The sequence below is a fragment of the Lasioglossum baleicum genome, chromosome 14 (genome assembly GCF_051020765.1).
Source record: "Lasioglossum baleicum chromosome 14, iyLasBale1, whole genome shotgun sequence".
In the NCBI taxonomy this organism is placed as follows: domain Eukaryota; kingdom Metazoa; phylum Arthropoda; class Insecta; order Hymenoptera; family Halictidae; genus Lasioglossum; species Lasioglossum baleicum.
In genome coordinates this window covers 11,187,543-11,212,466 of record NC_134942.1, presented here as the reverse complement: position 1 = coordinate 11,212,466, position 24,924 = coordinate 11,187,543, and the positions used below count along the sequence as shown (strand labels likewise).

At 44.4% G+C, this 24,924-nt stretch overlaps 1 protein-coding gene across 6 annotated transcripts in view; it reads right to left on the bottom strand.

Moving 5' to 3' along the window:
• Positions 1-24,924, bottom strand: part of LOC143216002 (uncharacterized) — a 42,763-nt gene that overhangs the window by 5,112 nt on the left and 12,727 nt on the right. For 3 of the 6 annotated variants that reach the window (XM_076438689.1, XM_076438693.1, XM_076438690.1), the window contains 7 exons: positions 21,395-21,479; positions 21,009-21,132; positions 5,653-6,087; positions 3,890-4,081; positions 1,218-3,799; positions 657-742; positions 289-562 (listed from right to left, as the gene is read on the bottom strand). In XM_076438689.1, the coding sequence (XP_076294804.1) occupies positions 289-562; positions 657-742; positions 1,218-3,799; positions 3,890-4,081; positions 5,653-6,087; positions 21,009-21,132; positions 21,395-21,479 (3,778 nt within the window). Of the gene's footprint in view, positions 1-288; positions 563-656; positions 743-1,217; positions 3,800-3,889; positions 4,082-5,652; positions 6,088-13,960; positions 17,353-21,008; positions 21,133-21,394; positions 21,480-23,625; positions 24,032-24,924 lie in introns of those variants that run through there. The other 3 variants (XM_076438692.1, XM_076438694.1, XM_076438691.1) reach the window with 3 other exon arrangements.

The following is a 24,924-nucleotide window of genomic DNA, read 5'->3' as shown; positions in this document are numbered from 1 at the left end:
GCGACAATCTGGAGTGAAATAGAAATTTATTCTCTTTCTTCTCCAAAACGAAGGAACACAAGATAAAACAAAATAGATAGATCTTTTAATCTTCTAATAATTTACTACGGAGGTTCGAAATTCGAACTTTCAGAAATCGAAGCTTCGAAGCTTCAAAATCTTTGACCTTGGAAGAAAAGTGATAGCAATGAAACATACTCATTTTTTACGTAAATGCATAAAATCCACTGTCTAATTATAACACGCTGTCAGTATCGGTTCCAGTCGGTTCTCTGAAAATATATTCACCTATTATTTTGCATTCCGATGTTAATGCAAGCTGTAAGCAGATCTTCGTCATCCTCATCCCCATCACTGACTTGATCTAAACATTCGGAAGAGGTGTTTATATTTAATGTACAAGGCATGTTACGCGTATCGCCTTTTAGTTCAAATTCCTTACATCCTGAATCGTTAGACGCTTTCAATGCACTGGCCCCATATGAATTAACTCCGTTCGTGGGGAAACTTTTACCGTTTTTTCCGAACATTTCGTTCTCTGTTTCATACTTTTTTCCCACCTCTGTGAAACGAACACACGAAATCATAAGTACGCACGCAGAACTAAGTTATAATTTATACAAATTTTATTCATGATTAAGAGTCGATCAAGTTACCTGATTGCACGTTTCCCGAATTCGATGCCATGTTATTACTTTCTTCAGAGCGCAAGTTGTCTGCTGATGCTTGCGGTGCTCTCACCCTGTTAGTGACAGAAAAGAATAAAGAAAAAATATTATAGCTAAATATCTCCGTTATTTGTGATGACTAGACTGCGGATGTTTATGCAATTTTTAAATTCTGCAGGCAAATTTCAGGAAAGTGGGAACAATAAAATCTTCTGATAAATAGATCTGAAATGAATAAAAATCGTATTAAATATTTTAAAACTTTATATTCCAGCATTTTCTCAAAATTTCTAGAAGCCACAAACGCAGTCCAGTCATTGCAGATAAATGAGATTAATATGTATGTATTACTTTTGTCCCAGAAGTTTCTTTCGGTGATAATCTTTATGTGAATGTTTTCGTACTTCCTAACATGAATTTGCGTTACGTGTATGAATCGAAAACCAACTTTTCGGACAATCTAATAATTATTTAGCAATATTAAAGGAACACAATCCGAAAGAAACTTTTCGGACAACCTAATATTATGTAAAATCCAAGTAAACAAACCTTGATGGGACCTTGACAGAAGCCCGTCCCTCTTCAGCGCCGCTCTTAGCGTTCGGCTGCAAGTTAAATTCCTGTTTATCGAGCATCTTCCTTTGCTCCTGTATCTTCTTCATGGTGCACCTCAGTCTATTATCCTCCTGGAGATCGGACGCGGAAGCAGCTCTGGAAGAGTTCAACGACGAGCCGTGCGGTGTTCCCTCGGTGCAATAAGTTTTCAAGGTGTCGTCGTGAATGAGTTCTTGTTCGCTGCTGGCGAAATAATGCGAATGCTGTTTATCCTCATCGAGACTACGTTCAGCGTACCGCAAGCTATAGTCTGTTGGTTGATCGAGATCGGTCTCGGCGTAGTCGCTGAACAAGTTTCCCTCTGTGCAATGGCTAACAGTCGGCGAGATGGTTTTCTGTATAGTGTTCAGAGGATTATGCGATACCGTTTTCTCGTACATATTGTTGAGATTATCTTTGCCGGGTGAGTTATTGCTGTTGAACGACAAAGTGGCTGGCTTGTCGATGGCAGGTTTGGCGATGTACCCAGTTTTCTGGCAGACAATCAGCTCGGTCTCCTCGGAGACGCTGGATTGGCTGCCAGTTTTCGAAGACACGCTCCGAGGAAGGTTATCCTCAACCGAGGAGTGCAGCAAGTTCTGGGAACAGGCGGACTCCTGATCTGGCGCGGAGGACCAGGAGATGGTGGAGTTGGTGCACCTGAGATCGCCTAGATCGTTATATCCATCCGAGGACTTCAATCGATCAGGGATCGCGTTCTTGTATCTCAAGGTATACTTCTTCTCGGACGAAGTCTTCACGTGGTTATCGCTGGTAATCCCGGTGTCGAATCCGACCGCCGAATGAAGGGAAGAAGACTGTTGTTTAATTTGAACGTCCGTGGGAGACAGCCCGTTGAGGACATGGCGGTTCACCCGCTCGAACATGGTATCCGAATGGGTGCTGGTTATGGAACGCATAGAGTCTCTGCTTTCGCTCCTGGCGACCCCGTTGCACTTCCCGGTGGACGTGCCCGGTTGATTGTGCAGATGATAGTTGCGCAACGCTCTCGCGTTGATCCCCAAGAAGCTGTGGTCCATCTTGAAGAGGAACTTGTCGTCCTTGTTCGTGGGCGACGTGCTCGGCTCGATGTTGTCGCACGTCTCGGCTAGGTTCTGATCTATCTCCTGCTCGAGAGCTCTCTGTCTTCTAGCAACCAACGTGGGCAACGTTGGTAGTCCCAAACCACGAGCAGTCGAATCTAGATGAACAAGATTGTTGCAGCCTGGCCGGGCGCTTAGTAAGTTCTTCAACGCTGCACTGGAACCCATCGAGATCATTTTGTGCTTCGAATGGATCAGGCTGCGTAGCATGGGCACCGCTCCCAAGTCCCACAACAACCTCTGATCTTGCGGACACCTGGCCGAGAGGTTCCAAAGTGCTCCACAGGCGTTGCTGACTACGGTGAGACTGGGTGATCGTAGCTGTTGCAGCAGGACCTGCAGACATCCTCTTTCCCTGACGATGGCTCGGTAGTCCTCCCTGACAGCGATGTGGCTGGAGACGTTTCTCAGTATACCTCCCGCGTTCTCTACTATTGCCAGGGTCTTCGACGGCGCCTTGTAGCTCAGCATGTCTACCAGAAAGGCTAGCGCACCGTCCACAGCGCAAATGTCGATCTTATTTGTACTACAGTGCGCAGAGAGGTTCCACAATGCGGAGAGGATCGACTTTAGCGTTGATTCTTTCCTACCCTCCATTGCGGCCTTCATCAGACCGGTCACCGCTCCCACTTCCCTCAAGGTCTGTTTGCTACTGGTGTCCGCTCGCCACGACAGGTTCCGCAACACGCTGGCGGTCACTTGTCTCAAATCGTCACTGGGACTTCGCAGCTGCGACACCAACGCCTTCATGAACTCGCGGAACGAGCAGAGCAGCGCCTTGTTGTTTCCATCGCCGAACGTCAGGTTCGTCAACGCCATACCAGCGTACCTGCGAAGGGTGATGCAGTTCTGGTCGTCGCACTCGCTCCCGTGAGCCATGTGGTCCATTTCGATCAGCTCAGCTACCGCGTGAAGTCCTCCCAGCTGGCACATAGCGTGGCGATGAGCTTCGTCGAACGACAGCTTCATCAGCGCCGCGATGGTCGGTCCTGGGTGTCTCTCCAGGTCGTCGGGAACCTGCCCCGTCTCCAAGGATGATCGCAGAGCTTGGCAATAGTCTCTCAACTGCTCCAGGAAGCGGAGAACCCTGGCCTCGCGACGACCAGCCCTCTCGTCGCTCTTCGCATGAACTATGTTGTGCAGAGCCCTCGAGGCTCTACTTCTGGTCTCCAGATCCTGTCTCGGAGCGTGAATCAACTGTACCAGCAGAGGCAGACACCCCGACTGCCTCATGATCAAACAATTGTCCATCGAGGTACTCATCGAGAGCAGAGTCGTACTCATGTCCTCGCCACCCTCCGTGCTACCAAGCATCCCCAGCAAGTTGTACACCACGTCCACCTTTGCTCCTAACCTTCGATCACCCTGGACCTCCGAGGAACAACCCAGGGTTCCGCCGGAATTCGATGAGAAGCTCATCACGCTCGCTACATCCTGGAACAAGATGTACGTTACTGTAGACAATCGTAGCGCAACGGGTTTAGCTGCCTAATACTTTGCTAGTTGCAAAATGAGACGACTCACGTTATGTACAGTGGTAGACGCGTTCTGCTGAGTGGAGAAGCCCATCTGCTGACTGGCCCACAAGTCTCTTCTGATTGGCCAGGTTCCTCTGTAAGAGGACGGCACCCTGTGCCCTTGCAGAGACGTGTCAGGCTTGCTGTCCTCTTCGCTGCTGCCGCCCTCATTGTAGTGTTTACTCCTCCTCGCATAAATCTGAAACAGAAGCGTCCCACAAACCGTTCAACACCCGTTCGTCATCGAGCTACCTCTCGAATCTCGCGATTGATGCATGAAATTCGCAGTCTGGCTATTAGAATTTAAACATTCGCGATCAGAACTGGTCAGGTGTGAAAATTTACTAGAAACATAGAAAAATAGAAAAATAGATCAGCGGAGCAAACGGAGGCAGATCGTCGATAGATACACACAAAATATTCCAAAACTGATAACAATTGCTTGTGGTGCAACGAAAGGGGTGACTCGGTAGGTCGAAACAATGGCGGGGATCCTCTCGATTCAGATTCTCCGATAATAAAAAGCCAATTCAGATTTCCCGAGGACGCGGATGAAGAGATAGAGAGATAGATGGATAGATAGAGAGAGAGAGGGAGAGGGAGAGAATCAAGCCAAGGTTACATCGAATACACTCGACCGAAAATAAATGCTGTTCCAACCGCGAGGAAGAAAAACGCCCTCGCGAGGGCCGATCCTGCCGAAGGGAAGTGTACAATAAATTCTTTGCGGAATGGTTTTCGGTGGCAGGGCCGAGGGCGGCCAAAGAGAAATGCAGAGAGAGAGAGAGAAAGAGACATATAAGAAGACAGACAGAGAAAGAGCTAGAGAAGGAGCGAGAGAGAGAGGGAATGCACGGTACGTGTGCGTAAACCTGTAGAACGGAGAGAGACAGACTCCACTCACTCTCTCTCTCTCCGTAAAATCAATACGCTGGCTACGTTGGCGGAGAGATGTGTATATGTATAGCGGGGGCTCGTGTGCCCACAAGCACGAGGCAATATACCAGCGGTGTCCAACCGTTCTTCAGCTAGAACACGTCGGAACGAAAAAGAGAGAACTCGGAAGAAACATCGATTTGATTACGGTCGATCTACCGCGAAGCGCCAGTCCGCATCGACTAAACGACCAAATTAATGCGCGTTTTATTGCCGTCGGTTACATAACGATGCGGCAGTCCGATATTCAGAGACCCTGGAACCCTGAAGCCCCTAATCGAGGATCGACGTTTCCGTAAACAGTGAGAGAGTCTCCGGATTCGATCCGGTCGCTAATTGATCTCGAGGATCTAGGCTGACGCGTCACGAAATTGCTGGGACTCTCGAGGGCTTCTCGTGTAACGCGAAATTTGTTTTAGAACCCGAGGGTTGCGTCACGACGCAACACAGATTTCACGAGCTTGTACTCGGTTGCGCAAGTGAGCCTCGGACGATTCGATGCTTCTATACTGACACTTTGGATTTAACAGAATCACTGAGAAACCACTGAGAAACCACTGAGAAGGTAGCTAGACCAGGTCGATCGTCTAAACTGAATATCTTAGGGGTGGAAAGCCTGTTCTATTTGTCGATTACAGGCCTTCCTGGCGGAGAGGAAACGCAGACACTTCGGGGAGTGTTGTAGCTAGCGCCTACTGCTATAGCGCACACCGATCAATTTTACTGGTGGCTAGGCTAGCCAAGCGAGATTGAATTTAAGGAAAGTGTCGATGAAGAGGACGATGATTGAACGGGATTTGTTTGGGATCGACGACGACGACGACGACAATTTACCTCGGGGCTCGGCGTGGACGACCTTCGTTCGTCCTCTTCTTTGACTTCCGGCTCCATCGCATCCTCCTTACTCGTCTCAGCGATCGCACTGCCTAGGTAGAACCTTGGCCTCGAGTTGACGGCATTGACGGTAGACGACGACGCGGGGGAGGATGATGTTGCCGTCCGCAGAGCGTTCTTCGACGCAGAACATCTCGCGGATGTCGCCGTCGATGCGACGACAACGGGGTTGAACGCTGCGCCGTCCAACGACGACTCCAGCTCGTGCGCCGCGACGCCGACCAGGGGCGTAGGTATCTCGACGCCGTGGGGGCGCCGTTGGCCCCTCCAGAAGCCGACACCTTCCACGCCGACGCCTACCGGCCCGTGGGGAACGCGGCAACACTCTTCCGAGAGCAATCTTTCTGCTTTCTTGTGACAGGGTTCTGGATCCTCCTGGAACAAAGGGGGAATCGCGGTTGGAATCGCGTGTTTTCTCTTTCTTAAGCAATAATTGTAATTGGATTGCAGATCTTTGTCCATTTATGGCTTCTAAACATTTTCAAGAAATGCTGGACAGAGGTGGGCATTATTTGGCGATACAAATATTTCAAATACTATTTATTATTTTAGATTTTATTTTGCTGAAAGAAAATAGTATTTTAAATAAGATACAGAATTTCGAAAATGAATATTTCTATTTTAACAATCTGAAGCATGAAATAAAATATTTTATTTTTTGCATTGTTATAATACTCTGAGAAACCGCATAAACATACAGTCAATCTTATCGTTAAAAAACGATTTATACTCGTAAATCTACTGAATTCGAACCATGATTTTCAGCAATAATATTTGGAATTACAATTGAAAATAAAGACAAAATATAAATATTTTCAATATTCTTTAAATAAAATATTATTTTCAAAAATTACTGCATCAAATAAAATATTTTATTTTCAAAGTTGTACACATACTTTAAAAAATAAATAGGATTATTTACTATTTACTATTTAAAATACTATTTTACCCAGCTCTGATGCTGGAATATTAAATTCCACCGAGTTTAATACGATTTTGATTTAGTTCAGATCTATAAAGGCTACCACTTAGAATAAGTTTTTATTTGTTTCCACTAGTCTGCGGATTTTGATGCATTTATGAAGAAATTTTTTGGCTGGGTGAAATAGAAAATAGTGAACGGTTAGAAAAATGTAAGAATATCGTTAGGATGCTTTCAATGGTTCTTCAATGAAAAACAACTTGATTCGGTATTTTTCTAAGCAGTCGAGTTTCGAACAGTGACGGAAAGATATTCCTGTGTTTCGGGAGAGCCCAGTGTGCCATTACGGTGGCGGAGAGCGGCTCGTTCGTTTTTGTCATTTTGTCGTTTGCAGCGGCTCGGCTGGCTCTCTTTCGGCAAAGTAAAACAAACATCGCCGGAGAAAGGAACAACGTTCGAACGGCTCGTTCTAAAACCCACTGCAAATCCATCGGTTTTCTGCACTTTCTCCAGCAGGTTCACGGACGTTGTTCGCCGATGTGCTTCCCGGTACGGCGCGGCGTTACAACATGGTCGCGGTTTTAATACTGGTTCGTTAGGCGCCGCACGAGACGAAACGCTACAACGGTGCGTGCAAGAACCAATTAACCTGCCGCGAAACGAAAGGTCGTCCTTGCGAGCCTGCCCGATCCTTGCTGGTCCTGCGAAACTCGAATCGATTCGCCAATAAGTCCTACACATTACTGCGGACACGGCTCACTGCGGAATTCGCGAAAAATCCTATGGAAATTCTACCGCGACGAACACCCAACCGCTTCTTCTTCGGTTCTATCTATTAGGTCGTGTAGTACGGAATGTTGGAGATTTTAAATCATTCGCGATGTTCAATAACCAACAATAGAGGGGCCATTTTAAAGGTGAGACTTCAATCTTCGAATCTACGTTGGTTTCACTGATCTGAACAATTTTTAATCAATTCTGTAAATGAAATTTCACCGAATGAAATTTGAAAAGTATCCTTGAATATGTATCCTTGAATAAGTATCCTTGTGCCGAATTATATGGCCGATGGGTCACTCGATAGGGCATCAAGAACAAACATGTTGTGCAAAAAATCGACAAAATCAGTTTTCCACCTATTTTTCCTAGTTAATGATGTTCAGAAATTCCGAGAAAAATCTGAGACCCGTCGAGCACCCAAATACATACTTTACAATTCGTTTCAGATTTTTAACCGACTTCGAAAAAGAAGGAGGTCACTCAATTCGATCTGTATGTGCCTTTCTTCGCTTTTTTTTTCTATGTATGTTCACCGATTACGCCGAGATGGATGGACCAATCGGAACGAAACCTTTTGCATCTTGTAGAGTATGTCTCCGGAGTGGTCCCGTGAAAAAAATTTTGCATTTTTTTATTCCTTACGATTTTATTTGCGAACGTGTAGGATGGTGATGCCGTTGTGAACTCCGCTGAATGTTAGATATTAGGAACAGTAACGACGCGACATCGTTATTGATTGCGGCTTTCAGATATTTATAAATTACGATTTGGAATGTGACGGTTGACAGAAAAAGACTGTGTTGTATTTAAGTTCGTGTGTATTCACATAAATTAAATGGAAATTATTTTATACTTTTTAGTGCGTTTTTTCGAAGTCGGTTTAATTTTTTTTTATAAAATTTTTGTATCTCACGCTTTTAAAGGTGAGACTTCAATCTTCGAGTCTACGTTTTTTTCACTGATTCGAACAATTTTTAATCAATTCTGCCAATGAAATTTCACCAGATCAAATGTGAAATTTGATAAGTATTCTCCAGTCGAATTATGTATATGGCCGATATATCATTCGATAGAGCATCGAGAACAAACATGTGCAAAATTTCAACTCTACATCCCGATCGGGAGGGTGGTTATGGGGTGAAATCGACAAAATCGGTTTTTCCGAGAAAAATCTGAGATCCGTCGAGCACCCAAATACATACATACTTTACAATTCGTTTCAGATTTTTCAATTGAAAGTCCTGCTTGCAAGAAAATGAAAAAGCTCGAAAGAAATCGAGAAAATTTCACTTCACTGTTGAATCTGATCCGAAGTACGCGCTCGAGACCTGGTAAACGTCGGGCAGTCGCGAGGAACGTGTTAATCGTATTGTTAAGTGAATAACCATGAATCGCGTCTGGCGAACAGAAAAAGAGAAAACTGATGTACGCCAGACTGGCATTAACGAGACGCGGGCGCGCGTCCCGTTGAAAACTCCGTTTCTGTTCGAATGCATAATTAAAGGAACCGCGGATCACCGGAGCAGGCATTGTTGCTGCTTATCTCCGGCACTTTCACCCGGTTTTCTCTGCTCTTACTCTATCCGCGAACAACGGAGAAACAACGCAATACGCGGAGGACTATACGTACAGTCAGTCACCGTTTTGCTTTCGGAATAATTTCTTGGAATGCATTTGAATTCCCAACGAGGCAGCGCGCCGTTCGAAAATCGTGGCCAAGGTTGATCAAATAAGTGGAACATCTGCAGCGTTCGTTTTACAACCGTTTCATCGAGAGAAAGAGAGAGAGAGAGAGAGATACTATCATTGTGATATTCGGACAGAGACATCTCGAGATTAAATGAACATAACCCCGTGGTCATTATAGTCATTTGATTCGTCTTTCGATGCTCTACGAGGAGACATCCAAGAGAAAAATATTAAAAGTCATCAAGCCTTGATGAAAGACCTGTTTAGCTTCCCTTTCTTTGAATTTATGTATAGAAATAGGTGTTTGCATAAACATCCGCAGTCTAGAGACGGAAATAGGTAATTTGCATAAACATCCGCGGCCGACTAACAACTAGCTGTATTATTCTGCATAAATATTTGCACGAGCAACAAGAAGCGAGATTATCCGCTGAATTATGCCGAATGCTCTTCTCGCGGTGGCTCGGATTAGTTACAGAACAGAAAGTACATACTATCTGCTGTACAACGTCATTTTTATGATAATGCGCGAGAGATTACAACTCGCAGTCTACTTCGGATTATCTCTCGGATAACGTAAGCGATCGGCAGACTGCGGATCTTAATGCGTTTATGGCTTCAAAAAATGTTGGAAAAATGCTAGAATATAAAAATTCCACTCAGTTTAATACGATTTTTATTGATTCCAGATCTGTAAAAGCTATTACCGCTGAAAATAAGATTTTATTTGTTCCCACTGTCTTGAAATTTGCCTGGAAACATTCAAAATTGCATAAACATCCGCGGTGAAAGGTTTCTGCAATAGGATCGCCCCGAACAGAGAAATTTATTTCGCGATGTAAATGTATCGGGGCGGAATGAACGAAACGAGAACGCCGTAATTCGTGATCGAGCGTAATCTCTAGTTATGCGCAGTATATTATTCATTTCGTAATTGCATATTAAGCGACGCGCTAATACACTACCGGCGCGGTTGGCTGAATCATCCCTAATTGGTTCGTGATTCACCCTACGCTCGGATGGTTCCACTCGGCTTCTTAGTGTCCTTTTATTATTTATTATTTATGGTATGCAGTTACAATGGTAATTGTAAGAAACAGCGCGGACTTCGGCGTCTTTCTTAGACCAAGGCTCTACTATATAGTATTTATGTAGAGTGAAAGAATGCAAGTACATAGACGCGTCGCGCGGCGCGGCGGGGCCTTGTTTGGGAAATCGTCCGAGTAAAAACAAATGATAGCCGGACGAGCACAGCGGTGGCATTATTTATTTAGCTTTCACCGGAGTGCTTCGTTTCCTTTCTCCAGCTCGTTATCCGGCGATCTAGCGCCGCCATTGGAAAGATAATGTGCTCGCATAGGTACAGGGAGGAGAGGTTTCGTGTTTCGTCACGAAGCGTGTCTGTGACGAGGAGGGAGTATAAGCGATCAGGTAAACCGTTTATCGCGGATAGACAGCTGTTTTTACGGTCCCGACGCGGCGACGCACCGGTAAAAACACGTAAGCGCCTGTGTACACAGCCGTAAATAGGATTTCAAGTGTATCTCCGTAGACCCGGGAACGTCCATCTGGATGAATAGGGAATCAAGATAAGGGAATTGTGTTAAGGTGCAACGGGAAATGCTCGGCGAACAGCGAAAATGCTAATTGAATTGTCGGTTGTAACGATGCTCGTTACGATCAACATTCGCCAATCTTTGCGAACTTAACCAGACAGGAAAAATCTCGCGAAATTAGATTTTCACCGGATCATTGGAGAACCAAGTAGGATTTTCATACTGCACAAATATCATCTTCGTCTTGAGAACCATAAAATCGTAACGCCTCGAGTTGCCGTGTCGTAATCGCATTTATCATATTCTATTAATGCGTTATCTCGTCGAGTGACTCGTTCGAGCAGCGGGCTCGATCCCCGTGCAAGCCTTTCAGATTACGAAACCACGGCATTATCTTTCGCAGCACAATTGTCGGAACAGCTTTCCCGGGAAACCCTCGATTTTTTTCTGTCTCGATGGCTCCGATAATAGGAGAAGATTCCTCGTCGGGAGCCCGGGAACGTTCGACGAGGAGACGAACGTGCGGTGTTCTGGCCGGCATACGTGCGGCGCGTGACTGAAATACGCTTCCTTGCTCGGTCGTGTCAAAAATAAAGATACAGCTCGATCTCGATCGCATCGAGGAAGCAGCGACCGCACTGCTGGCAAAGAAACCCGACAAAAATTTCGCGCGCCCGCTGCCAACGAGCTCGCGAAATTATTGGTCGTGCCGTAAGTGCACTGCGGATCATTATGCGAATCCCGTTTCTCACGGGCTGCGAGGGACGCTACCTCAGTAGCAAATACTTGTTTTACTGAATAAAAATATTGATTTATGTTGGAGTCATATCAAGTTCCATTTCAACTGAATGTTATATTTCTTCCACTTATGATTTTAATAGAGGAAAAATCATACATCGACATCCACAATTTTTCAAGTTTTCCGACAGTTTAGTTGAATTTCACCTACTCAATTTTGGCATAAAGATGCTATCTCTACACGAGAAACGAAATTACTTTCCGAACGACCTAATAAATAATATTGGTATAATTGAAAACCAAGTGTCAGATTCATTTCTGTCGTTGAATGACCGTGTCACCTTCGCCTAAAATTGTTTAACAGCTTCCAAGAGAGGAAAAGTAGAAAGTAAATCCGAGATTCACAAAGGAATCGATGGTTCGACGTCGTGTTCGTTGAAGCGATCTCGAGCGCGACGTTGTCAAGACGGAATTGTATATCCGACGAGTGTTCTTCTTTGGCCTATTTCCACCCAATTGTAAGAAATAAAGCGACAAAGAGAGCGTACTGTGACGAAACTGGTGGCATCGTGAGAAGCAATCAAGAGCCTACGCGACACAGCGTGTCCAACCGTTTCAGCGGACGGTTTCTTAATGAAGAGCTTCTATTTCGATCCTCTCTCGGTCCACGTTCAATTTTACACGCCACTAAAAAATTTATAGTCTGGATTACACAACCGGAATACTCTTCATCGTTTATCATTCATGAAAATAGTGGGGCACCACATTCAATTATACAACACTTGTTCATATTTCGCGTAAAAAGAAATGTTAAGTACATAACAAAGGTGTTATCGTATTGATAGTTTCTCAAAAAGAACCCCGCCGTTTCGAGGAAGCAAAAATAATGAAAACAAGGTTATCCTTGTTCGTTTGTGAATCGGAGAAGTAACCAGATCAGATCTTGCGCGAGTACGCGAAGATTTGACGCTGAAATGCCGACTAGAAAACAGAGCATGCTAATCAGTGGTGCGAGAAAGAAGAGTGCGATCTTCCGGTTGGTGTTTGCGAGAAGGTGTGCCGATAAATGAGTCATTATCGAACGCAGGTATCGTATGGATCGATCGGTAATCGCCTTTTCGAAAGACGCACGCGCGACATTCGTGCCGGAGGAGTCATTTCGTCCGAGTCTGCGATGAAGAACTCTTCCGTCTGCGATTCTCAACGAGAAAATCTTGACAACAATATAAAAACCATAGAAAAAGATGCGAACAAGAGAGGCAAGCAACGTTGTTCGCAGAAAAGTAATTTGAGCGCGATCAATTAGCGCATGTATTATTCAGTTCAATTTCGCTGGAGTTCCCTCTTCGCGATGCACGTTCGCCGGTTCACGGATCGATTGTAAATTGCTTTTTAAAAAGACGCACGTGCGAAGTGCCATTCGAGGGAGAGGACTAATTCATCTGCAGCAGGAAGGAGGAACTCGTTGAGAATATTTTCAAGAGGAACGCCGGCCTATAGACGAAGTACATACGTACGTACTACGTTCAACGAATTGAATTAGTGACGATGCAGGGGAATTGAAGAAATCAAGGCCGGAGGCTCCTGTATTATTTTTCTTTTTTCTTTTTTACGAAATCGCATCGTCAAGTGAATTTTCTCGTGCTCCATTATTCGACGGGAACAAAGGCGATCCTGAGGAAATAGAAAGAAACTCGACTACTCGAGTCTTTCGGAGACAACCGAAAATACAATGCCGAGCGCCACAAAGGCAAATGAAGGCTGCACAAATTTCCCTCAGGGAAATTGGTCGTCTTGCGACACGGGATGATGAAAAGAGATCTAATTTAGGGGACGAGTTCACATTTTATCGTCCGAGATCGAAGGATGACGAGTAGACAGCGGATTTGATGCGTTCATAACGAAAACGAATAGGCGCAATTCAAGACAGCGAAGATATTAGAAGAATCTCAAAACACTGTTATATTATTTTCAACCTATCAAACCTATTAAGATATTTTTTCGGACGTCCAAATTACAATGGCAATATCAAATTCTTTCGATCTTTCTACCCTTTCAAATTTCACCGGGTTCAGTTCGTCTTCACAGTCTACGGCTAATGCAAACAAACCAGTCATACCAATTCAGAGAAGTTCCCGGACGTTTGAAAGGGTTCTGATTCGCAGTTAACGTAAAAATATCACGAGGAAACGTGTCCCGACCGTACCGGTGCGGTGTCTCGAGGCCTGCTCCGTCAACAAACAAGCACTACACAAGGCTCGTGGCGACGTCGATCCACCAATTAAACTTGCTGCGTAGCATCGACTCGAGTCGACGTGGTCTCACCCCTGCAGAAGGTGGTGGAGACTCTATTTTCATCGATGATCGATCAGAGCGTTGGCGAGCAAAACAAGAGTAGCTGGAAGACCTGCATGGAACCTCTTACGAGTAGCCAAGAGACCATCTTTAATACCGAGACGCGTATATGTGCTTGCAGCAGGACACGTTGCAGGACATATACTACAAGATACGTAGCAGGACACGTAGTTAAGTAAAGGAACGGTAGCCTGAAACGACGAATCACCTTTCTGGCAGAACACCTAAACTCGTCGCAGGACACGTTGGACCGTCTCGTGGCAGACACCCCGCAGGCCAGACGATAGTCTTCGGCCCTGTCCTCAACGCTGATCTTCCTCTCCTTGTCGAGGACGTCGGTGAACCCCCTGCTCTCCATGATGAGCCTGAGCCGGTTCTTCTCAGTCTTGACAGTTTTCGGATTATGTTGCAAGGCTCTCGGCAAAGGAATCATGGAACTGCCACGAGGAGTTCTTTCTGGGTCGCTCGTCTTGGACGGAGAGGCATCCTGCCTACCACCGGAAGCTGTCTGCAGAGGCTGTTTCTCTCCTGGCATTGTTCCACAGGAAATCGAAGCCCCCGAAATCGATTCTCTCGCTCGGACAAAACGATCCTTGTCCGGTGGGAATAATTGATGCACGATCGTCGGGATTCACGCGTCGCGACGCCCGGTGTCCTGGCATGAGCCACGTCGGCGCACCATCAGACACAGCCACTCTTCTCCGGGTTTCGACCCTTCCTCATCCACCGAGGGGCAGCTTCATCGCTTCAGCTCCATCAGGCGTCGAGTACATCCCCACGCATGCGTCGAACCAAAGATTTTCAAAATGTCCCTCTGGCACTCTGGCATTTCTGCCTTCCCCTCTCTCTTCCTCTCTCTCTTTCTATCGTTCTCCAGCTATATTTCTCTCTTCCCCTCTGCTTTCAGGCTTTCCCCAAGTCAGTCCTCCTTCTGCGTTTCCTACGACGCGCGACGTCGAGGACTCGGCGATGCGCGAGCGAGACTCCTCGGGGAGTTCGCCGACTCCGACTCTTCCTCGTTTCTTCTTCGCACGCGTATTGTCTACCCTGAAACAGCTCTTTAATCTGCGCGCCGGCTTTCACCGCCGACCAGCTGATTCCAACATGAAATTGCCGACATTCCTCGATTTCTTTCGAAACAAAAATACATATGTTTAAAAAATATATTTTAAATGTTTGGCGAATTAATCGCCAGAGCGCTTCCGATGGCGTTCCACGAAGGATCGCTTCGCCGCACGATCGATCGCGTCAGTAATTACCGTTCCGTGGTTGCAATAGCAATTTGTCAATTCTTCTCCGATCTCGAGGTCGAGCCGAGTTTTCCTTGCGACACAGACGTCAATGTCTCGCCGTCCGCGAGTTCCATTTATAGGTGTACGCTGCTCTGTTGCACGTTGCCGGCCCACGTTTTTCCATTCGTTTCGCAAATCGACCGGACGCACCTTTTGCGGCGACTGATAAGGAAGGGAAATCCTTCTCCTTCGCACTAGCTCCCTCTTAGCCAAATTCTCTTCCCGGTCGAACGCATGTTCACCAAAAATCTTCACTCGACCACATAATCGGATCACACATGATGTTGGACTACCGAAACCCTACACAATCCATAACATCCATCGAAGATTTTTCGAACCTCCTCTCAACCCCCATCAAGATCCTTATTCCCCTCCCCTCCCGTGGATCATTAAGCCACCCTCGATCGTCGCACACTCTGCGGAATAGAAACCCGCGTAACAATCAGCTCGCACAAGCGTTCGATTCGTTATTTTCTCGGTCGGCTGGCGGCTCAAGTGAGCAAAAGGGTGACTTCAAAGTCCCCGAGGATATCGCTGACAACGAACCAACCGGCGGTGGCGGCACTCCGAGGCAGTATAGTGATCTCAAACGTCGAAACACAGAGTTCCCCGGTTGGATCTCCCGAAAACTTTTGCACAATCGGTCGACTGTTCTCCCGCGGAGCGAAACTGCTCGGTTTTCTCCCCTGTTCCTCTGTTTTGCTACCGGCAGTTCCGAGGACGATCGCGCCGGGAAAAAACACGAAAACCACGGCGATTAGAGACTGATAAGGACTACGGGTTGATAACGAGCCTCGGAGAGAGCACGACGCGCTCCGGAACCACGTAGTGTTCGTAGCTGAAATAAACTGGCGTAGGTTAGGGGACCGAAGAACAGCTGGGCTCGGCCCAGCTCGGCCTGGCTGCTGTACGCCATCACTGACTCACTCAATGTCTCTCTCCTTCTCTCTCCGACTTCCTCCTTTGTGCGCTCTCCTCTCTCGTTCCCCCACGTCGCTCTATCCACCCTCTCCTTTTATCCAACAAGATCATGACCACTTGCCTCTCTCTCTCGCCCTCGCTATTAGCCTCTCCTTCGACCCCCTCCACCCTCGATCGTGATTCCTACTGGTTCTCTCCAGCTCGCTCTCTCTTTCAGCTACATTGTTCCCTCTTCTTCTAGATCACTGTCTTTCTCGGTCGCCGTCGAAAGTCTCCCGTGCTCGATCTGCCCCTTTCGCTGGATCGGCGCCGTGCCGTTCGTTTACCACCGGCACACGTACAATTGCTGCTTTTTTGGCACGAAAGCCATTCGATTTGCGCGAAAAAATCGGCACTCAAGTGTCGTTTACATCGTGTACAGCGTACACGGCACATACTTGTCCCAATTGCTTCCGCTTCCCTCCCAGGAGAATTGCGCCGGTACTCGGAAAATTTTTCATTTCTTCCGCACGGATGATTCCGTTCCTTTGTCGCGCTGAGAATTTTTCCGATGCATTTACAATTTCTATTTATCCGGTCGGCTCGGTTTGTTTGGTCATGCGTGCGCGTAATTGAGCGAATTATTTTTTGTAGAGGATGCGCGTTTATGTTTTGTTTTGAATTTGCGGCTTCATTATTCCCCGTCCGGCTCGGCTCGCTATCGATGATAACTATCGATATCGCTAGCATTGTTGTTTTTCGTCGGTGAGTGTTTTCAATATTTCAGTTTTTCGGCGGATCAGTCTCTTGCATTGTCGAGTTTGGGATTACTCGTTGTCATGCGGTGTGCGCGTGCTATTTTTGTTTGTTATACAGGTATTAAAAGGATTAACGGTGACCTTTGATTGGGAAAACAATAACTATAGGTTTTACGATAAAATCCGACGGAATAACCTTCGATGCTATGAAAAGAAATACGAAATCCACGCGCTGATTTCACCAGGTGTTCTCTTTCCATTGAACGCGGAATTAATAAAATCCTCGGCGCAACGGCGCGGCGAGCTGTTTTTGTTTCACTTTTCGTTCGTGATGCAATTTCATGGTTTCCGCGTCGCACCGTAACGTATTATTGATTTACCTTGATCTTTCGTGCGGAATTACTCTTACGTCATTCGACATTACGCTCTCTTTTCGCCTCTCTCGCATGAAACTGCGCCTCCCTTACCCCATTACTCGCCTCGAATTGTCCCCTCTATAGACGCTACTCAGAGTAATTAGTGGTTAACGAGCTATGCACCGAGCGATACACTACAAGCGATAATATGTCAATGATACCTTGAAAACATTAACGCACCGTGTAATTTCGAATCGCGTCGTAATGTCTTCGTTCACTCGAAAATTAACTAAATGATCAGACATCATTCTCAATCGTAACACGCCGATTTTAATGAACTTTCGCTACGATATAGAACTGAAAAGAAATATTCGACACGTATTCTTTTATAGGAACAAAACAAATGTTTCCCATATCTTTTATCAAAGTATGTAGACCGAGTACACAAATTTTCCATGAAAAAATTGTAATGCTTTGTACAAGAATCTCGCAAGAACAAGTTAATTTTTAACGTATCTTTTAAAAAAATTATTTCTTTTTTAATCAGTTTAAACTAAAAGACTCGCCAATGAAAGAGGCTCAAATTGGATTTTGAAATTTTCAATAAAATGGATTGTTCACCCCGTTGAGATAAATGACGACAGCTCTAAAAATTCTACATCATATCAAAATATCATTAAAATCGGCGTGTTACGATTGGATAACCTCCCTCGTAATACCGTATCCTTTCCCCGACGAAAAACAGCCTCCGATATTCCGATGTTCTTTCTCCGGCGCTTTCTAATTTTTTCCCCGTCGTTTTTCTCTCTCTCTCTCTCTCTCAAATTTCTTTAATCTCGCGATCGTTGACCCCCCTTATCTCTCGTATCCAATCGGACCACCTTTTTCTTCTCCTCTCGTTAGAAGACCAGTTTTCCTCGGAAGTTTCTTGATTAACTAACGGATTGCCGGCCTTTACGTGTCGACTGGAAGCTACGAACTGCAGCACCCGAGCACAGGCTCTCCTTATTCAATATCGGCCGGCCCCTTATCGCCGCGTTTCGTTGTCGACCGTTTTCCTTAGTGTGCGTTCTCTTTTTCTCTCCTTCCTCCTCGAAACGAGATCTGCCTTTTATCAAGGCTCGCGGCTATCCAGCGTTATCCTTATCCCGGATAGCCATTTTTCCTCTGTGATAAACACCGCGGTCGCGTAAAAGTGTTTTCACACAATACGAACTCCTTCTCGCGATTATCCGTTGCGTCTAGACTGTGGATTTTTCTGCGAAACTCGAGAACAGCGAATCGCTTGTAAGTACACATAGGGGGTGTGCGGAACATCTCTGTTACCCTAAATTGTTCCTGAATTACGTGTTGCATGAAAAATCGATACATGGGTGGGGCACGTAAGAGGGAACCCTCCTAAATATCTTTGACGTTTACGGGAAAAAAGGGATGTCCGAAACAGCCCTAAACCTGTCGGAAAAAGTAATCTAAGTAATGAAACGTAAGGCTTCTTTTTGAATAAAAATCCACACAGTTCAATAACAATTCGACGTTTCAGGGATACACGATATACAGTGACTTCCACTAATATTCGGGCACTCTTACAAACACCATCACTTTTTTAATATTGGACTCTGCGATTTGAACTTTTTTGGGAAGCTAGAGCAATTAGTTTACTACAGGACGTGAAAAGAAATTTTTTCGAAAATTGCATTTGGTCGGAATTGTAGAGAAAATACTGAAAGTTGCATTTTACAAGTCTTTTATGCGGGCCTATATTGAAATTTTAAAAAATACTTTTTGTAGATCTGTGTCAATTATATGCACTGTGTAAGTTTCATAGAAATCGGTTGATGCGGGAAAAAACGACAGGCATTGAAAGATGTGAGAATACTTAGAATTACTGCAGTTGGAGGCCGAAAATCGTGAAAAACTGCCATTTTTACCATCTTCAAACGTAGTTCATTACAACGTCGGCCGATTTTGATGAAATTTTCAGAATATGTTTAATTGATACAGATCTACGAAACGTGTTCTCTAAATTTTCCATATAAGCCCACATAAAAACGTTGAAAAATAAAACTTTTAGTATTTTCTCTGCAATTCCGAGAACTTGCAGTTTTTGCCAAAAAATTTTGTCACGTTGTGTAGGAAATTAATTGTTCTGACTTCTCCAAAAATTTGAAGTCGTATATTCCAATATTAAAAAAGTTATGGTGTCTTTAAGAGTGTCCGAATATTAGTGGGAGACACTGTACATACAATGCGAACAGAAAGTTAACGAGCATCGATGCAGTCGAAACAATTTGGACGCTCAATTATAGGATATTTATTTTTGATTTGCAAGTTGAGCAACATGGGAGAAAAAATGCGAAACATGGAGTCAAAGAGCTCGATGCCCCATGGCGTGATACACTTGAGCCATTTCGAAGGGCAGAAGAAGCTCTGATCAATAACATCCACCTCAAAGAGTGGCAACCCCTCTGCAATAACTCCCCTATGGTCGTGGCGCATGCTCACGAATTAAATGCCACCCCTTCTCGCGATACTCGCCCCCCCGCCCCGTTTTCCCGGCCGCAGGGGAGGGCACGCAAAAAAAAAAAGATAAATAGGTACACGGAAGTGCGTGCACGCGAAAAGTGCACGCACTGCGATGTACGCGCGGTCTTCATTGATACCGGGGTGACCTTGATCGTGAACGCACACCCCCGAAGCTTTGCAAATAGACCTTGCTTAATTGGCAAAGAACCGCGCGATTTGCAAACAAACCGACTCCGATCGGTGTGGATCGTTTTCAAGAGCCGCTTCTACATATAGTATCTGCAATGGGACTGCAGATTTTTATGTATCCAGATGCATCTTTTTATGCAATACATTTCTATTTGATTCTTGTGTCTTACAAGAACTTACTAGAAGTGTCTTACAAGAAGATCGCACGAATTTTGCGATTGATAACGGACATTGTTTTCGCTTCCGACGAGCAGAAAGTACGAACAAGTCTCAGATTCCAGTCGGGATATTTCAGCACGCGGATGCTGCGTATTACCTTGTTCGCCACTTCAGCGTATCATGGTCATTAATGCACCGCACGGCATGGCATGTGCATCGCTTATAGCGTAAGCGCATTAATGTGCGAGTTGACAAGCAGCGGTAATACATATTTAGGAAACGAACGGTGAAAGACTGGCCAACACTGTGTTCATTGCGAGCACTAATTTCGTACGATACTACAGCAAGGAGCATAACTGATTCCGCACGCTTTGAATCAGAACAACTTTTTTATGAATGGACCAAACGACTTCAATTTCTCTGTAAGGCTAGAAGAATTTGGTAGTAAATGATGTGTAAAAAATATGTTGAATTAAATGAATTTGGACGGAATTGTGAAAAACAATGGTAAAAATTTATTTTTACAACTTTTTTAGCTGGGCCAATAACGAAAATTTAAAAAATGTGTTTTGTCAATTGGTATAAATTATTGTATGTACGCTCTGAAAATTTCATTGAGATTAGTTAATTGGTTTGCGAATTATAAACGATCAAAAGTGTTAAAAATTGCAATTTTTCCAGATTTTCGGCCTTTTTTTCGGCAATTAACCAATTTCAATGAAATTTTCAGAGCGTATATAATTTATACCAGTTGACAAAACACATTTCTTAAATTTTCGTTATTGGGCCAGCTAAAAAAATTGTAAAAATCAATTTTCACACACAATTCTTAATTTCTTAAAAACTTATTTATTAGGCGTCATTTACTAAACCAATTCTTCTAGCCTTACAGAGAAATTGAAGTCGTATGGTCCATTCATATAAAAGTTACTCTGATTTAAAGTGCGTGGAATCAGTTATGCTCCTTACTGTATATGTGAAAGTGACACAACTCTCTATTCAAAATTAAAAAATCGTCGTTGAATGATCCTTGAAATAGGTATAATAATTAATCGAAGATATCGGAAACCAGCTCTCACCTGCAGAACCACCGGCCTGTGACTTCGGCTTCTCCAAGTTAAAAGACGACTGGTTAATTCTCCAGCACGTATACCCTCGCTGGTGTCCAGGTTCTGGCAGAAGCGTGGTTGAAATCGAAAATTACTGTAACAAACATTATTCCCGAAGTTGTAGAATACAGCTCGTTTTTTCTCCGAGTTTGCGAATGAAGTTTCCGCGAATATGAAGCAATCGTTACGTGTCCCGAATGAGTCTCGTTAAATGAATCTCTGAAACGGAGCGGGATGTCGCGCGTCGTGCCGCCAATAATTGCTCGCATTAGGAGACACTCTTATGGTGTGGTGAATGGAACTTTGAGGAAACGGGCGGCAAGTTGTTCAAAGGCGGCGTGTAATGCACCACTTACTTGTATTCGGCGAGAGGATTTTGCGCTGCCTCGTTGTTCCTGATTTTGTCGTGCTGCCTTATCACGGTGTCCGTCAGGTGTTTCCCTGGAACGCAATCGTTTCATTTCGAATTAGAACGGGGACGTTCATTGTCGTTCTCGTTCATTATAGAAAATCTTTCCTTTCAATCGAATAATCCGAAGAATCGCGAATAACGTTTTGCTTGTTTTATTGTACACCGATTGTTTTGCTCAGCTACCAATTAGACCGAATGCCCCGCTTGCACGGCAACTCTGGAGCTAATCCGATTGCTATTACATAGCTCGTCTAATTATACGCGATCATTATATAAGGTAATTCCCAACAATTGGGTCAGGTTACGGCTCTGTTTCGCGTAAAGTTGCAAAAGGAACCTACCAGGAACATTTTACGCTAAACTAGCTAGAACGTTCTGTAACACGGTTATTGCATTTGCAAAATACGTTTGCTCGTGTTCTCCTAACAATACTAAACCATTTAACGAACACAACGAGCTTCCACAAGGCACTCGATGTGTAAATTATTCAAGGTAAAATCGTCAGAGATTCGAAATGCATATCCGCGGAGAAAATGTTACTCCGTGATCCGTTTCAGGTACACGGTCCTCCAGATGTCCGTCAAAAATTTCCCCCCGAAAAATCGCTCGTCCGCAGTCCTCTCGAGAGTGTAATCAAATGAAAATGCGTTTCTCTCTGATCGTTCAGTATTTTGCAATGGGCCGAGCATTTCCGGGCTCCACGAGGCTCTCGAGTGTGCACTTGACGGACCAGCGTTGCATCTTCCACGTTCGCCTACCGGCACGCTTCACAAAAATAATCAAATTCGAGTGGGGAAAGGAAAAAAAAGAGATAAACCGTCGAAAGACGACGAGCAGAAAAGCGCAGTCGGTCGTGACGCGCGAGTGATGAGAACCGAAAAACAGGGTGCCGTTGCAGATGGGAGCCGTGGACATGCATTTATGATAGAAGAGCCTAACACGAGGTGGGGTGTACTCGAAAAATGGAGAGTACGAAATGAAACCCACCGAGGAAAACGCTTGAAACGCTTTCGCTGTTGAAAATAAACCTGAACCCTTTGCACTCTGAGCTATTTTGACTCGAAAATTAAACATTTCTTTCGGCCTGGAATAATTCCATACTATGTACAGGGTGTCTCCTTTATTTTTAATGACACGAAAAATATTTATGGCATAATTTAAATAGAGGAGGAATAATATCGTAGAAGAACAATTTTCTTTGTCCGGTTATTTTTTCAGTTTTTTTTCAAGGTCATCGTTATTTTTTTTATTCCATCTTATAGCGGTTGAAAAAATATATTTGAATATGCTTAAGTCATTAACAAGATCGAATAGAAAAAGGTATTCCCGATAAAAAATAACGACGACTTTGAAAAAACTATGGAAAAATGACTGGACAAAAGAAATTGTTCTTCTACGATATTCCTCCTTCGATACCATTTAGATTAAATTAAGATTAAATAAAGGAGATATTTAGGTAGTCTGCTTTGGCTGAGACACCCTGTATATTAATTTTCTTCTTCGTATGAATAGTATGAAATTGATACGATATTGATATGATATGTTTAGTAATTGATTAGATACCAACATATTTAATAATGTAAATTGTTCGTGGCGACTCTGAGTCACCACTCGAGTGCAAAGGGTTAAAAAATATCGTGGATGAAATATCAAATTGCTTTCTAACGAGAACGCCAATTATCCCAGTCTCCTACGCGTCGTCACGTGGCGTGTAGAATCGTACGTTGAACGTTTGTTTTATAGATCGATGACTGATTTCCTGCTTTAATATGCGTTGATCGCAGCCTTTAGCGAGTTGCATTGTATGTTAAAATACTCGTTAGGATGTTCGCACGCGGCCTCGGTGACGAAAGCGCATAAATATGCGGTGCATTCACACGTTCCTGTAATTGTAATTGAACGGAGTTACACGCCAGACGAGACGGTGCACAGGGTGTGTTCTTTAAATAGAACAATTACGATCGATCAGCGTTCGCGATATCTGTCTTGAACGTTGTCTCTCGTCCGGGTAAACGTGTTAGGCACTTGAACCTTTCGTATCGGAATGCATCGCGTACAAACCGACGCGACGTTTAATCAGTAAATTGCATTACAAGAAAATCGTGCACGATTTTCGGGGATGGGTGAAACGTTCGATTAAAAATAAATTCCCGAAGAGAAATTCGTCACGCTCACTTATGTAATCCATCAGGGAAGATACGATCATGTCCAAGTGCGTGTCGCACGCGATACACTCCTCCTTTTTTCACATCTCTCGCGTTTCTCAGGAAAACGTGATAACCTCCGTCAACAAGTCGAGCACACGACCGCGAATCCGCTCTTTCGGCCGCTCATCCTCTCGGACAAGGATTTATCGCGACGCGCCGAACGCTTCCTTCCTACCGTCGATTATGGTCGCCTAAATATACCCCCGAAAAACCGCGTCAGCGACCAGACACACGACGCGCACACACACGGGCCCCCGATCTGTCTCTCTTCTCTAATTTCGAAGCTTTGACGGCATCGTGACACGCAACTGTCAATTATGCAACCGCCCTGAACATCGTTATGTAAACTGGAAAAGTGTAGCATTAGCGCACAGTGCGCGGCTGATTGATGCGTGATTAGCGGTCGAGGCTGCTCGCGATTAGGCGTTTTTGCGGCTCCGACCATTTTAAACGAATTGTTCACCTTCCACTGCTGCAGGATAGCTGTTCAATTGTCAATCCCGATAATCGGGGTTCCAAATAATCGTGGATCCAAAGTCTCGCAAAAATGTAATGTGAAGAATAATTATATTATCAGTAGACTGCGGATCTTTATACATTTATGGAGAAACTAGCTAGGTGAAACGTAAAACAATAAAATATTAGAAACATCTAACAATGGTGTTACGTTGTTTTCAATGTAAAGACGCCATTAAGGAATGAAATGAATTTTTATTGAACTCCTGCTTCCCACAATTGATGGAAAATAAAAATGTTAATAACATAAAAATTGACGTTTGTTTGATTTCATCCCTTAACAGTTAACCACTTCGTTGCATTAAAAGCAACATTAAAACATTCTTGAATTCTTTGAATCTTTTGATTCACCCAACAAATCTCTTCATAAATAGAATGTCCCAAATGTCCGGCCGATAAGTGTCCCAGAACTACTTCCACTTCTGCGGGGTGTACCACACTAATCCGAATGCCAAAACTTTCGTATTTTTCATTATTTTTTATGGAACTTTCACCAACATATTCGTGGCATTTTTCTCATGAAAACAATACCAAGTATGATATAATTCCGATGATATTTACTTGTGTAATGAACGATGAAACTTTCGAACGCAAGGAGGAACAGCGTATGGAAAGTTCTTTGAACTGTGCCGGCGCGCTGCGACTTTCCGCGTCTCTTTCTTTCCCATACGCTGTCCTTCTTTGCGTCGAAAACTTTCATCGTCCATTACACAAGTAAATATAATTGGAATTATATCATATTTGGTATCAT